General features: G+C 25.3%; 1 protein-coding gene across 1 annotated transcript; it reads right to left on the bottom strand.

Moving 5' to 3' along the window:
• Positions 1-7,571: 7,571 nt before the first annotated feature.
• LOC130798587 (LOB domain-containing protein CRL1-like) lies at positions 7,572-8,863 on the bottom strand. The gene is made up of 2 exons (XM_057661637.1): positions 8,585-8,863; positions 7,572-7,997 (listed from the first exon to the last, which is right to left on the bottom strand). Exons 1-2 carry the CDS (start codon positions 8,861-8,863, stop codon positions 7,572-7,574), a joined length of 705 nt encoding a protein of 234 aa, XP_057517620.1.
• Positions 8,864-17,787: the final 8,924 nt, after the last annotated feature.

The following is a 17,787-nucleotide window of genomic DNA, read 5'->3' on the forward strand; positions in this document are numbered from 1 at the left end:
CCCTAAGATTTTGAGTTGGATTTCAGTTTATGATTTTAGGTTCGGATTTAAATTTAAATTTGGCTTCGGCTTCACACTTTTGAGACTTAAATTCGATTTATAGACCCATTTACATTTATTTTTTTGAAAATTATTATATAAAACCATTATATGTATTTGTTTATTTGATTTGAAATTGAAATGTTGTTGTTGTATTTTTTTGTAGTTTGAAAATCAAAAGATATGGTAAAATTTCATTTTAAAAACTTAAATGGTGGAAAATTTTGTATATTTGATATCTCAGTTAGTATAAAATATTAGAAAATATTTGTTAATAAAATAATTATACAAATAGACGAAAATTATATAAAATGTTTTTAATATTTTTTCAAGAAAAAATGTAAAAAAAAAAATTAGTTTTGGACCTGAATCTAAACCTTAAGGACCTGGGTCTAAGTATATGAGTCCAATAAAAAAATAGAGTTGAATCTAGATTTAGCTAAATAGACTTATGTTCATTTTATGCATGTCCTTGAGCCGTCTTGAAAAATTTTGGGGACTCTGTGCAAAACTTTTATTTTACGTCTTATTTATAGTAAATATTTCTTTTTTGATTAATTTTTCATGTACGGAGAAAAATTAGACCCTATACAATCAATCACACCACATACCCTTAAAAACCCTGATATCCTTGAAAATAAGCTGGTACAAATTTCATATGATTTATATCCTAAAAACTTCAGCTTATAATTTTGTTAGTTATATTGATTGATGGATAAATTGTTCCCTTAATTGAAAGCACAAATCTACTTCAAACGTCATGACCAGCACTTCTCTTTTTAAAATTAGTAGCGTTGTGATTGTCCATAAAGAAATTAATCAAAGCTCATTTTGGTGTAAACAATAAGAAAACATTATGATATAATTGGATTTAGATTTTAGTTAGTTTAATTAGGTGCTAAAATTATAAAGATGTAATCCTTAAAAAATAGAAATAAAAAAATATAGAATTTTTGTTTGTTTACTCTTAAGAAAGCTTCGTGAACTTTATTTTGAGTCTTTTAAACATCATGTCAAGAATTATCCCAATAAAAAAAAATAATATGGGCATTCTTACTTTAGACAATTTGTTCTCTTTAATATATTTTGATCAATGTTAATAAATTAAGTTCAATTTAGTTTCAATAAGTTTTATGATAACTAAATATTTAATTCATAGCTTTGTATTATCCTCATTATCACGTACTTATTTGGGCAGAATTATATTTTAATTCTATGAAATATTCTAATTTTGTGTCACATAGTATTCACGACTTGTATTTCTATTAAAGTAACCGTATGATCATATGCATGTATCAAGGCCCTGTTGTGGCTATATATTGTAATCTATGTAATCAATGTAAATTAAGCAAAATAACTATTCATATTCTTTTACATTTTATTCGTTATTGCCATAATCATATGATATTATATACATACTAATATTAATATAAGTTTTGTTTTTTTCAACCCTAAAAAATTTAAATAAAATTTAAATTCTAGTTCAATTAAGATTTGTAGAAATTCATCAATCATTAACGAAATTAATTAAGCATAATAGCCAAAATACTTCTAAATCATTGGAGTCCTTGAAAGACTTGTAATTAAGACTAATTATTATAAATTATAATAAGATTGTATTTTTGACTCATACAAGAGTTACTAAATTCTAAGAGAAAGTAAATTTTCTAAGTTACATTTACATAAGATGAGCAAGACCAAATTTACTTTTAGAATCACAAAAGTACTAGTATTGATCTTTGGTCCTTGTCTCCATGATCAAGACCAACTACACTTTAGTTTAAGGGGATCCAATTAATTATAAATTTTAAAGCTAATTAACAACATAATTATTAATTATTAATTATTAATTATTATATTATTCTTATATGGCAAAATTAATAGTGGAATTGTTGAATTAATTGCACTAAAACCAATTATGGATGATTACAAAGATATAAAATGCAATTGACTACATAGTTATTTTATCTTTTCGAACCCATAAATTTGAACACAAAAATAAATATTTTCAACCGTTAATCCTAGTCAAATTAAGCTGATCAATACTCATTATTTAATATGATATTAATAATTAGAGTATATTAGACAAATCACTATCAATCCATCACAAGAAAATCAAAAAAGGATAGACAATTTTTAATATATACCATTTTAATGTATATTTAAGTTTATAGTGTTATAAACAATTTTCATTGACTATTTCGTTTTATTAAATATTATAATTTGTTAATTTTGTTTATTTGTTTCACATTTTCATTTTAGAGCTAGATTAAAATTAGAGTAAAGATACTTTTGTTCAATCGGTAAAGCCCAATCCAACCAAATGGGCCATTATCATGCTTTTAGACGTATGTTTGCTAATCAATTGATACTAATAGCTAATACTCCCTCCGTTCTGTTAAGTTTTTCCACCTTATTATAATGGGTAGTTTCATAAGTTCTTCCATTTTAAAATACTTTCTATTTTTACAAATTTTTTATCCCACTTTTATCCCTTTAAAATCCCCCGTTTCTTTTAATGTACCAATTTTCTTTTATTTATAATTATTTTCTCTCTCATACTTTCAATACAATCATTACTTCACACTATTATTAATTAAAATAATACCCACTACAACCAAAGATTCTCTTTTTTTTAATATGTGTGAAAAATCCAAAATGGTAAAACTTAAAATAACGGAGAAAGTAGGAGATTAGGAATGAGCTACACTGCAGAGATTTTTCTCACGGTATAAAATGCTCATTATTATTTTTATGTTTTTAAAAGTATGAAATTCTTCTCTCGCTAAGACAGCTTCATTATGTTATTGGAAGTAAGTTATTATGATCAGGAAAAACTAGTATTTAAAACCCATATAATATTTCATTTAAATAGAGAATATAAAGAGAATATATGTTTCAAGAAAATTTAACCAAATAAATGGCTTGCAACACCCTCTACTTGAGTTGTGAGGATTGCAACATCCTTCTATTTTTCATGAACATAGTAAAGTTTTTTGTATGATCACTTTAAGACTTTAATTGATGAATTAAGATTATAATTTGTCATTTTAAGATTTAAGTGATCAATTAAGATTGTACGCGATTATTTTAAAATTATAAGTAAAATATTTTTAAAACCGTGAGTTATGATTTTATGGTTATAATTAATTACTTTAAGATTTTAAATGATCAATTTAAAATTATAAGTAATTGTATAAATTGAGTCAGTCCAATTTAAAGAATTTCATGGTGAGAAGCTATCATATGTGAATTTGTGTTATCTTCATTAATTAGTACTCCTCCGTTCCTTTAAGAAGTTCTCATTTGTCATTTTGGAATGTTTTATTAGTTGTTTTCACAAAGATAAATTTTTATATTATAAATTTTGAACAAAAATAAATTTATTCATCCTCATTTTAATATTTTAATAATGCTTATGTTGCCACATATCTTCCACTAGCTTCGGTTTAATATTTTTATATTTTTTATGGTCCTTACATGTTTCTCACTAACTTTATAAAAATAATTTTTTATTAGTTATGGTCCTTATATTTAATCCACTAATTTTCTTTTAATATCTTTTTATGTTTATGGTCCCACTTTATAAAAAATAATTTTTTATTAGTTGTGGTCCTTATATTTAATCTACTAACTTTCTTTTAATATTTTTTATATTTGTGGTCCCATTTTTCTTCTTAAATTTATTAGTATTTAATAAAATAATATATTTATTCTTTAAAAAAATTTTTTTTTCAATTCCTTACAAAAATTTCATCGAAAAGTGAGGGAGATGTTATAAAGTCTTAACTTGGGATGTGATTGAGTTTGACATGTTATAACAAAATTGTTTTGTTACCATTGGAAGTTTGAAACACACCCCCAAAAGGATGCCAAACAAAATTTTACGGAAATTGTCTTTTGATAAGACATAAAGAGGAAGCATTGATATGAACTATAAAGTATAAACTCACTAAAAATGGGAAACAAGCACCGTGAACAAGGATGAAATACATTGGCCTGTTAGAAAAATTGGATTTTTTCTTTTCGTTTATTGTTTGATTATTAAGTTAAAAAAGAGTTAAATAAATGGTTTTTTTAATTAACTGAAAAACTAGCTTTAAAATCAAAATAAGAAATACTAGTTTGGTTTGTATTTTTATTGACTTTTGACTTATTAATCTATTTTTCTCTAATAAATAGTTATCAATTAATACTTTATTTTACCATATATTTTTTTAAATAACTTTTATTCAGTCAGCTTAATAACTAATAAAAATAATAATTTTTTACAACTGGTCAAACAAGACAAACAACCAATTAATATCATTTACCAAAAAGTCGACATGAAAAGCCATATACCGGGACTCATTAGAATAATAGGCAAAGTATATAGGAGTATATACTTAATGCACATTAATTTTATTATGCACCAAATCTCCACTCTATTAACCCATACTACTTATCCTCTACTCTGATCCCTCCGTGCTTCTAATTTTACTTTATGAAGTATTGATTTTATTCGTTCCACTTGATCTGCCCCATTATTCCTCTTGGACTAATTTTTATAATACCCCATTAAAATCTATTCTTTAGTATTCTAATCAAATATATCATTCGATTTTACACATTTGCCTATGCACTATTTTAATTTTAAATTAATTTTAATTGTGCTTGATCAAAAATTATAAATAATTAATATTAATGAAATTAACATTAAAAGTAATCAAATAAGATTTTACATGTGCATATTTTAACTTAGAAATTGAAAATAAAAAAACTAAGAGTATTTAGTGAATAATGTTAAAAAAAAATAGGGCATTTAATCAGAATATATAGGATTACAATAAATTTTTCCTTCCTAGGTTAAAACCTATATTTATTCCCTAAAGGACGTGATCTAGTGATCTCACCTATGTCTATTTCCTTCTGATATGATTGTTTTTTTTTAAAGTAGTACTCCATAGTTATGTATAATGTATATGTGGAATGAAATTCACTCTTTTGTTTATTGAACTTACTACTCCATTCATAACGAGAGAAATTATATGGACAGTTGGACACAATGAGTAAACAAGTAGTTTACTATATTCTACATACAACTAAATTTGTAGGTTTTTGTGAAAAAGAAAATTTAAGCTTATATATAGTTGAGGTTAGGAATATATATATATATATATATATATATATATATATATATATAATATCTACTTTATCATTTGTTTTTAACAACATGGAATGCAAATGAGGAGAAATTAGGACACTTTATAAACTTCTAAATAGAAAAATAAAATTTTTAAAATTTTCTCCTTTAATTCTTTTTGCATTATTTCTAAAAATCTAATATTTTTCTGTCGGTCATATGTGACAAACATTAATAATGCTAAATATGATTCTCTTTTATCCTTTAGTTTGTTACTTTACATAATAATCAAAATAAAAACTTCTAAAATATTGTGTAGCAATATTATTTAAAAAATATATTCATTGTATTAATGTTTCAATTTTTCGCACAATAACACATATAATGACCAATTGTTAGCATTTGATGAGTGATTAAAAGGTAATAATAATTAATAAATGTATGAATTGGTGGCTAATTTTACTCCTAGAACCCTAGCTAGAGGTTTGTTAGCAGTCTGATCATGTCTATAAAAGCAACAGTAAATATGAAGCAACCGTTTCAATTCTAGCCTAGAGACGTTTCTAAATAAGCATATTTTTAAGCCTATGAACCTTATCATCATGTCTTGTGAGTTGTGACATAATCAATAATTCATTTGTTGACCCTATAAGACGTGGTATAAACAAGGACAATAATATATATATATATATATATGTATATATATATATATATGTATGTATATATATATATGTATGTATATATAAATATATATGTATATATATATATGTATATATATATATATGTATGTATATATATATATATATATATATATATATATATATATATATATATATATATATATATATATATATATATCGAAATATGGATGATAGATTAATCCCGTAATAGTAAGGTTAGATATATCCAATTTTCAAACTTCATTTTAGGTGGGAGTCATTGAATGCATTGATAATGGAATCGAATATGTAGCAGATCCCTATAATAAAAACCAAACAACAAGATTTAATGATACTCTCTCCATTTCACAATGTTGATTACATTTGACTATTTTACACAAATTCAAAAAATAAATCGAGCCTTGACATTTTATAAATAAACTTTATAAAAAGATATATAAAAATTTCTATATATCAAAACGAATCTAATTATAAGATCCCAACCATATGGATATATTTTAATTTTCTTTATATCTATAAAAATCATGTTTAAATTTTATTTTTTCATGCATACATAAAATATTTCATTTGTAATTAACCGACAATATGAAACATTTTACTAATGGTTATTTTAGCTTCTTAATAAATTCACATTCCGCAATATAGTAGGATAAATTATGGTGTGCTTTCAGAATTCACACTGGTTAAGCTAGCAATGATCTTTGAGACTAAAAATTAGGTGAAGTTAGCTAGGTTTGTCTCTAATGGCCCCTACAAAAAAACGAGTAAAACGAGCTTCTTCTTCTTGGGATTGTTTTACCTTTTATACTAGTGAATATTTGGTTTCAAGTATCTATGTTTTGGTCTCTTTTACATGCATGATCATGCCTAATTCAACATTCCTTGCAAAAACTTAGGTGAGGTTTTGAAAGTCTAATTTATGGAACCTTATCATTATTATAATATATTGATTGTTTTCAATTGATCAACCTTTAAAAAAAATAAAACATTATCTGCAAATTCACATGATATATAGAAAGTGCTCATAAACACATGATCTTCAAATGAATCGAAGGCAATCGATGCGTTCTAATGTTTTATTTTAAATTTTAGGCATTATTCTAGTGCAGTTAAATAACTCTCGCTTTGGCAAGATTCAGGGTCAAATAAAACAAAACACATATGTAGATAGTCTTGACTAAATCCACAAAACAAAATTTTTTAGAGATTCCTAAGAAGCCATTAGCTAGCTAAAGGAGATTATTAAAGAATAAGGGTTAATCAAAGAAAAAACAAACTTTAATGGAATAAGATGTCAATTAGGTAAATAGTACTTATTAGGTCAATGTTTAAGGTCTTTAATAAGTATCCCAATTAATACGCTCAAGGTTGAATAATTATTCTTAAGAGATCAATAATCATATTATTATCATTCATCTAACTTTTCCAGACTACAAAACTAAAATTCTAAAAAACATTACTCTAGAGAAATTAAGACAAGATAATTGGAAATTAGGGTTTCTAAAAGATATCAACATATTTATATATCTAGAAGCTAATTAAGGTGGAGATTTATATAAGGATCATGTTTTAGACCCAAAAAAAAAAAAGATGTATCCAAGATACATCTCAAAAATTAATCATTTGAAAATCCCTATCTTCACCCTTAAATTGATTTTTTTTTCGGAGATTATCCTTACCCTGAAATCAATCAGAAATAAAATATTTCTTCCTTTAATTTAATTTCATGATCATGAATGTTGGGGATAACCAAAAGCCATTGAGTGAAGATCATCTGAATCTTGGTAAGGCCATTTCGATTTACTCGAAAAATCAAGAGAAGCCGCCATTGAAGCTGAGTGATGAGAAGAAGAACCTTCAAAACCAGGAAAAGATGCATCTTGATCATCTTGTAATCCAACCATTGAACTAAACCCATTATTATGGCTTTGATTTGATCCATAAATTTTTGATGATTCTGAGCTACTGTTGAAATTGTTTGGATTAAAAGAAGGAACCATATTTGGGTACTCAGATTGCAACCAGCTTTGAACATCTTGTGGGTAGTTAGAACACGATCTTTCATTATTAGGGTTTTGGGTAGAATTACCATTATATATGCCTTGTGCTGCTTGTATTTGCTTTAAAGCTGCTAATTGTGCTTGTAAATTTACAATCTGCATTATTTTTCACCCAAAACATTAGTTTTTCACTCAAACTCATAAATTAGGGCAAGATGAGCAACAAAATAAGTTGTCTTTTTGATCTATTCATTTTAGTTTCTTATACAGAATTCTAACCACCTACAAGAAGATCAATTATTTTTTCCAATCTTGCTTATAACATGAGATTTACCTCATTCATTAAACAAAAAAATATTTCATCAAATTAAACGCCTTTTATATTTTATTTCTTGATTTTCTATATGCAGAACCCTAAAACTACGAATTTAATTTTCTGAATTTATAACAACCTTTATGACATGGTGAATACATAATACTAGTTATGGTGGGCCGAAAATTCAACTTTACATGTGTACAAAACTAACTCGATTCATTTTATGTTGGACAATTCAATATTAATTAGCAGAATTTTTAATATATAATTTGTTCGATATGATGACCTAGGCTGGCACGAACCTAGATTCCCTAACAACAACATGTTGACTAAATGGGTAAGATGATGATTGTTTGTGGGGTGAAATTAAATAGGAGAAAGTCATGGGAATTAGGATCACAAAATTATGAAAAAAAATAAAAATTACCTGTTGTTGGAGGGCAAAAATATGTGAAACACAACCATAAATAGGGTCATGGAGCCTAGCTTGAGCTTCATAAGAAATAGTTAAGGCGGCCTCACTACGATCACTAACAGGTAAATGAGCAAGAAGTTTTGAAACATTGCTTGCCCCAAAAACCTTATGAATTGCTGCAAAATGAGTAGCACCTTGTTCATGACAAAAATATGGTGCAAATACACATCCCCTTACACATTTTCTTCTCAAAAATTTGCAAGCTCCACAAGGTGATCCTGAACCAGTCATTTTTTTACTTGACTAATTATATAATTTTAATTGAAATTTTCTTAATTAATGATTGGATCGACTATTAAAGGTAATTAACTCTACTTAATTGTATTTTTGAGGAGTTTTGAAGCTAAAGGAAAGTAGAAACTCCATGTTTATAAACACCATTGGAAGAAGAAGGTGTATGATTAATTAATCAATTCTTTAATTACATTTGTTCCCTTAATGGCCAACATTTATAATATTTTATTGATACATTATAAGCCCTTCATTTCTTTACATCATTGTAATATCATCATCATATTTTTTATAATAGTCTCACTCTTTAATTAGAGACTCCCACTCTTTAATTAGAGACTCCCACTTATGCATTTACCAAACCCCATATATATCTATATATCTAGATGTCTAATGGATTTATATGTACCTTCTAATCATTAAAATAAAATGTTTTTTTTTAATTGTTTTTACTAATTTAGAGCTATATACAAATACTTAATAATATATTTAACTATCAGAATCATCGGATAGCCTAATGGTTAAGGATTTTCCCATTCATACTAGTGCCAGTGGTTCAATTCTCACCGCCCAAACATAAAAAAAAAGTTTAACTATTGAATAATTAGTGTTTACAAAAATATTTGATTAAAAATGTACTATTACATTGATCAAAGCAAATTTTTGACAAAATAAATCTAAAATAATAATTTCCCAAGTATATAAAAAAAATCACTAGCTATATTTTTCATTGTAACATACTAATATATATTTGACCATTTACATCTTTGATATTAGGGCCGTTCCTGAGGTAGTTTTTAGGTGTAACCGCCTAGGGTCCAGTTTATAAAGGGTCCAAATTGAATATTTGCATAAATAGCTTTCAGCATGGATCGAACTTGCAGCATAAGGTTTTTCGGTTAAGTGTATGACTACTGGACTATATAGTTGTAGAAAAAATAACCGAAACTTTTTTTATATAAGGGTCTTTTTTTATTTTTCGCCTAGGACTCAAAAATGATCAGGAACGACACTGTTTGATATCTTAATTTTAGGGTATCTAGATGCATATTTGAATTTTGAAATATTTTAATAGGGATACATGTAAAAACTCTACATATATAATTACATAGATATTAGATGCAATTATACACACATGTTTGACACTGCAAAATTAACATGTGCTTAACTAACTTAATAAATAATAATACGGGCAATTTGCTTACCAAATTACCGACCACATACTCTATTCATGCTACAAGTATAAAACTTTACATATTTACAATAGAAAAAAGAAAAGCAAATTAACATTTTATTTGCTAAATTCAGTGCATTCTCCCTGTTTATAAATTATCAGCTGGTATACATTTTTAATTTTTCTTCTATTTCTTTTAAAAAAAATGAATGACTTAACTCTGCTGATGACTATTATAGTGTTAATGAAGAATTTCTGTAGCTAATTTTAGAGTGTTTGCCAGACAACTGATAGCTGGTAACTGATAATAGTTATTATAGTGACTGATTTGACCAATTAATTTTATTAACTGATTTGACCATCTGATTTTAAACCCACTGATTTGAACAACTTATATATTTGAAAACAACTTATTTATAACAATAAGTTATTTCAACCAATTAATTTATTAAACATTAACGTTAGATATGATTTGACCATATTCAACTCTCAATTTGTATCAAAATAATTTAAAATTGTCCAATAAGCTATTTTTTCAAACACCCCTTTATATTATGCAAATATAATTTGGATTTTGGACAATGCCAACTGCCAAAAAGAGAATATTATTAGGCATCATTAATGTGATTAATGAATTAATACTGATTATTAATATTAAATTATTTAATTATGTAAGGCCAGAAAAGAGAAAAGACTTCATCAGAAAACTATGGTTGAACAGTCAAAAGGAATTGGAAATTTTTATCAAAAAATAATGTGTTATGATGTATTTAGAGGCACCAAATTGGGGGCCAAAAGCTGTAACTTTCATATAATATTTTCAAATTGGATACAAAATGACATTTCTAAATACTTCCAAAATATATCTTCTTCTTATTGAGTACAGAATGACAGTGTGAAATCAGCGCTGCCCAATTAATAATAAATAATTACTATACATTTTATTATAAACATTAAATTAAACCAGTCATCAATAGAATTGGTAAACAGATTGTCCAATTTTAGTCATACATTGAAGATACAATAATATGAATTTTGGGTCACAACACAAATATTTGGTTGAGTTATTAATTTCTTAATTAATGTAGCATTAGACAGAAAATCATAGGTTGAATGTACGTAATTTTACCTTTGTTAATAATAAAACTAATAAAAATATTTTTTAACCTATGTTAGCGAACGTAATAGGCTAAATTTACATAAATAAAAAGTGCACATGATTTAATAAGTCATTTTACTTAATTTAATTATTCCATTATAATCCGAACTAAAGAATTGTAAATATTTAGCCTCATCTTCAGTCCATTATAATTCAATGCTTATTCACTCCTCATTATTTCAAATGAAATACTTGGTGTCATATATGAGTAGGACATGTTTTGCATTATCACTTGACACTCAATAAGCTTTTGCATAAAAGGCCATGATAAAACATATAACATATTATGGAGCCACAATCATAAATTTAAACTTTTGGTTTACTTGATTTGGGGACAAATATGAGATTATACAATTTCCTTGAAATATTACAAAAAAACTCAAATATATAAATGCAATGAATATTAATACCATAAAAGAATTTTAGTTTTCTTATAAATATTTAACTTCATACTATTTAAACAAGAAACTATTCACTATTTACATTTATCTTTTAGGTATTACCTATATGTTAAATCTAATTTAATTATATAGTTATAAATGTAGTTAAAATTAATAATTTCTTTAGTTATCTTTCTTGCTCTAGTGTCTAGTGTCTAGTTGCTTCTTACTCGCTCCTTTTTTATTATTTATTTACTCATCATATATCTTATATTGTTTATGTCATTGTTTGACTAATATTGTTTTTTGCAGGTAGTTTTACTCTTGAGGCAACGATGACACTTTTATTCCGCATTATGCAGGATTCTTACTTTTTAGGGGATAAAATTGATCACAGTTCTCTAATCATGTATTTGAAGGAAGTACGGGTATGTATGTATTGTTTGTTATCTTTTCTCACCTAAATTTACTTTTAAGCGGGATATTAGGTTGATGATGATGATAAAATTAGTAAAAAAAAATAGTAGTACTACATACAATGTCAACAATTACACCTTGATCTCCCTTCTGGAAGCTTTGCTGTCCAATTCAGAGTTTAATTTAGAGTATAATTAAGCTTTATTACTGCCAAATTCTGACATAAACCCACTTCTAATCTTATTAGTACAGGGTTTTTAAGGTCCCACTTAACTAATATTAGTCATTAGACAGAAGTTTAATACTAACAAAGAGGGAACACAAGGAGATCCTAATTGGATAGTTATTGGTCTTATTACTTTATATACTTTTTAACAAATGGCTCATAATTCAGATATAAGGTCACCTTGTTCAATGTACATCCTAAGTTTTACATGAAAAATTAGAAGTATTGACAAACATATTTATAATTCAATTTCAAAATAAAATACGATAGTTTTTATAAAATGTGTTTAAAAATAAATTTGTATAGGGTTAGCCCAAAACCAACCATATCATACTAATTCACGGCTGGGGGAGCCCAACACATCTCAGTGTATATGATTTAGTGTATTAATATATATATATACACTAATTTAGATTAAGACTTTGTATTAATTATATTATTTAATTTGTGACAATTGTTAAGCTAGCCAAGATACATCATGTTCTTACTCAGCAATCATCATCATCATATCCAGTATATTGTGGTCATAAAATTAGTTATAATCAGGGTCTGAAAATGTCCTTACTCAGCAAAAGAGTGCAATAATAATAATTTTAAAAAAATATAATGCGAGATCAAAATAATAGTTGGAAATAAAATAAGAGAAAAATAATGGAGCATATTCTTAATTTAAAATAAAATAAAAGGTAGTGACAAAAAAATTAAGAAAAATACTTACATTAAAAAAAATAATTTAGTAGCAAAAGATTTCTTACTTTGAGCAATCAAATTGCGTACGTGTGTATAATTGTTTATGTACATTTGCAAAAGAGGGTCACAGCTTGTCTAGCAATGCATGAGTATTATTACTATTATTTATAATTATCACTAAGTTATTATTAATCTATATCAAATAATCATTAGAATTTTTTGATTTGCAAGAAGAATTAACTAAATTTTTTATTTTTGAGTCACTTTCTTGTGTCCAACAAGAGATGAATAGACCCCACTTATAATTATGAAAGGTCCCTCCAATTTGACTTGACATATCTCTTCTATATATTCAATATTTATATCTTTTTTAAATCTAGTTGCTAATAAATATGAACATAAAGTATATAGTAAAACAAAAATAACTAGTTAATCTAAGACTTTTTTGGGTTATAGGTAAGGTTATTAATTAGTAGATTACTTGAAAAAAAAATGACTACTTATCTTATAACTTAACTATCTATTACATGTACTCTTACGGCCCGTTTGGTTGATGGTAATGAAGTAATGGAAATGAAATATTGTAATGGCAATAGTAATGAAGGAATGGATATGAGAATTGGTAATGAAAATTCTTTTGTTTGGTGTGCATGACTAAAAAATGTGCATGACTAAAGAATGGTAATGGAAGATAATATTCCATTGATTGCATTTGGTTGTTAGTAATAAAAAATGGTAATGACTCTTAGTTTCATTATTGTATATTTGTATCTAAAAGCATTATTGTATCTAAATTATTGTATCTAATGATTCTTTTTTTAATAATAATATTTTTTTAGATAATTACATACATTACTTTTTTTTTTCATTATTTTTTTTCTTCAGCTCGAAATAACATTACCTTATTTTATTACCACAGTAATACTTTATTACCATTACAGTCTAATACCAGATTTTTTGATGGTAATAAAAATGGCCCTTTTTGGTAATTTCATTACCTTATTTTATTACCATCTATTACCATTGAAGGCATCCAAATAACCAAATTTTTTATGACTTAATTTTATTACCATTACCGCCCTCTAATACCATGTACCAAACATGCCGTTAAATCTTATTTATTGTACCTAAATTTTTTATTACTATTGTTGAGCTTCCATTAGATCCTCTGTTTTATAAATGCGACTATAATGAAATATTACATAACAACAAATTATAAATGTAATTGTATATATTCAATTTTTTTTACAAGCCATCATCAATACTAATAACGTCTAGTAAAGGACAAAAGGCAAGCCCTCTATTACTCCAACAAAATTGCTATGTATATTTGACTCTCAAATGCTATCTTTAAAAATCAATCAAACAAAAGTTAAGTAATTAGCTTTAAATATAGTCGTATTAAATATTTGTGGAGTTTCCAACAAAGTTTTGATAGATAATGAATCATAAAGTTATAATTAAAAACTAATACTTTACCATATTCAATAAATTGTCTTGAATTTTATTGAAAAATAACTAATTAACTTCATAAAACAGTAGGAATTAAGAATAATTATTGTTTATTATATATATATAATTTTTTAAGTTCAAGTGTGAATTGTGCTTAAGTGTGAACCGTGCGAATCTATTATTTTCTAGCAAAAAATGTTACTATTGGTTTTTTTGGAATTTTTATTATTGAAAAGTAACACTTTTTGATGTAAAAATAACACGTTTGAAAAGTATTACTTTTTGGCAAAAATTTAATATTTTTCAACCATAAAAAATCCAGAAAAAAAGTAATACTTTTTTACCATAAAGTATCAAGTATCAGGTTCACACAGTTTATATTTAAGCTCAGTTCACACTTAAACTTCTCCATGTATTAGGTGACATTGACGTAATAAAAGGAGGAAGAGGGTTACATACTTACATTACATGCATGGAAGCATAACCAACATCACAATGCAATATGGGGAATTTTCTTTTGTGCTCAGGTGTACTTGTTGGCCACTTTTAACTATGAAGATTGGAGTTATCTTATAGACAAGAAGGCATGTTTGATTAAAAGAAGGATTAATTAAACATATTAAATAATTACTTAAGATAATAACAATTTATTATTTTCATGGGCTCAACTCATCCTCAAAAGAACACATCATACTAGCCCCATTTTATCTAATTATAATTATAATTATACTTTGTACACCCTTTAATACACATTACTAAACCAAATAAATAATTAATCCAATAATAAATGAAAAGATTGATGATAACCAAAATGGACTTTTGAATGTCCAATTATCTTTTTCTAGAAGTACATATTTAATTTTTTTTAATTATAAAAAAAATGAAATAAAAATCTAGAAGTAATAAGAATCTTGATATGTTTCTTTGTTTGTTTCTTTATAACCTAACATCAATGACACTTCACCTTCCAATCTCAACACTCTGTAGTCCTACCATTTACAAGTCCTTTTCTTTGTTATTTTTAATTCTAACAAGCTGTATTTTTTTCTTTTATTTATTTATTTATTTATTTATTTTTGTAATATTTGTTTTCTAGAGAGGGTGTTTCTAATTTAGAACGCATATATATATATATATATATATATATATATATATATATATATATATATATATATATATATATATATATATATATATATATATATATATATATATATATATATATATATATATATATATATATATATATTTTTGTTCGAATTGTTCAGTCCCAGCAGCTTCACATATTAGTTTATATTGATTTTTTAAAATTTTATTGTTTTATTTTTAGGCCTTAAATTTTTAAAAATTGTAAGATAAAGAGATGGATTATCTTTGTCTATATGTTTGTGCCAGCTTCTTCAGATTAAATTTTATTCTCAACTTTAAATTAATCATGTTGATATGATCTTGATGATGACCATGTTATGGAACTTAATCTTTATTTCTTATCATAATAAATTAATAATTGACTATGAAGAAAATATTCCCCTCCACTTAGAAAGAAGCTTTTAATTATATATCATTGATTTAATATCTATTGTCTTAATTATGAGATTGTCATTAGCTCAGTAAATAGGATTAGATAGTATAATAATAAGAACCTTCTAATTTGTTTTCTTTTACCACCCACTCTAAATTCAACATTCATGTATCATTTATAATTATAAGGTTTTTTTTTTTTTTTTTTTTTTTTTTTCTTTTTTGACTCTAGGAAGTGCATTTGCAAATTGAGTTCCTACTTTTCACTTGAAATTGTCTTATGTTAAACCCACCATTTTGTTTTTCAATAAAGTATATTACAACTATACATAAATCTCAAGTGAATGGCCCTTTCTTATATCCTATAAAAAAAATAAATATATATAATATATTTTGCACAAACTAAATAACAAACCCTTAAAAATAAGTTATCAAGAGAATTAGGTCATATCTATCAGTTGGAAAATAATAACCACTTTTAAGAAAAGGTCTTCAGTTTAATTCTCATATAATTTCTCCTTTTCTTTGTATGTTATATAATCAAAAACTTAAATTGACAAACTACGTAAAAAATTGGAGTAATATTAGTATAAGATTTTATCTTTATTTATTTTCTAGCTAATTGATCCTTTTGGGAATCAGAAATCCTTTTAATATCTCAAAATAAATCATATTAGGTTATAACAATACTTTTACTTCTCATTCAATTAGGACATAATAATAAACTTTTACTATCTCAATATAAATGACAAAGTTACTTTCTAATGAATATTTTTTAATAAAATGAAACTTGAAAGTAAACAGAACTTGCCAGTGGTGTTACTCCTAATTAAAATGCTTATCAATATCACTTGTTATTTTAGTCTGTCTAACTGGTTTTACGTTTTTTTATAATAATTTTATTTTTATTTTTTATAATAATTTGATTTTTATTCGTTTAGTTTTATCTATAAACTTATTTACTTTTCTCATCTTAACCATTTTTATCGTGAACTTATTTTTTTTTATTATTTTCTAATTCAACTATATTTTCACTAGTTTTCAAATAAATGCAAATGGTGCTCACAGCAGGGAGAGACAATATCTTTTAAGGTTCTTTTCGGCGGTTTAATGTCTTGTTTGTTGCAATCGTAGTTCAATGTACTCAAACATGCATGTTGAACTCCCTTTAATCTGGAACATTCTATTTTAAAAGATAAACAATTATTGTATTTTCCTTTTCTAACTTACAATTTTGATCATATTATTATAAATTAGCAGCTTAGTAGGGTTAAAAAAAAATACTACTAAAAATATTATTGTTCGAATAATTAACGATTTAAACAGTGTTTATTATTAGTATACATAGATATATAGTTGTTTATTTTATAATGTTATAACTTGTAGCGTTAGAATCATATCAAGAAGCAAATGGCATAGCATATGGTGAAGAGAGTTTATGAGAATTTAGAGAAGTGTTTAAAATGATTGTTCATATTAATCATAACATTATATTGTGTTTATACTAGAAAAGAAATATCTAAAATATTACATAGAAGAATATAATACTAAAAACAAAGATTAAATGTAATATTATAAATTATTACAAAATAAAATAATTATATTCCCAAGATAATTATCATATCAATAGAGTTATCTTGATTGATATGTTTGAGATTAAAATGATATGTTATATCTCTATTATATGGTACATACAGCAAAATATTAAAGCTGGACAAATATAAATAATATAATGGTTCATATAACTATCTATATTTATGGATAATTAACAATGTAATTGTTGATTGTTTTGACTTACTCCATAAAAACTAATTTTAATTAATTAAAACTTATGTTTGAAAAAATAATAATTTTTGTTGCATGGTGTAATAAGCAATGTTTTTGCAAACCTATTATTAACTAGAC

Source organism: Amaranthus tricolor, chromosome 13, assembly GCF_026212465.1.
Source record: "Amaranthus tricolor cultivar Red isolate AtriRed21 chromosome 13, ASM2621246v1, whole genome shotgun sequence".
Classification (NCBI taxonomy): domain Eukaryota; kingdom Viridiplantae; phylum Streptophyta; class Magnoliopsida; order Caryophyllales; family Amaranthaceae; genus Amaranthus; species Amaranthus tricolor.

What these genes read in the sequence shown, in the direction of transcription:
- LOC130798587 (XM_057661637.1), bottom strand. Translation starts at nt 8,863, where the DNA reads ATGACTGGTTCAGGATCACCTTGTGGAGCTTGCAAATTTTTGAGAAGA. An exon ending in TTTTTGCCCTCCAACAACAG is followed by an intron (nt 7,998 to 8,584) that starts GTAATTTTTATT and finishes AAAATAATGCAG; the next exon opens with ATTGTAAATTTACAAGCACA.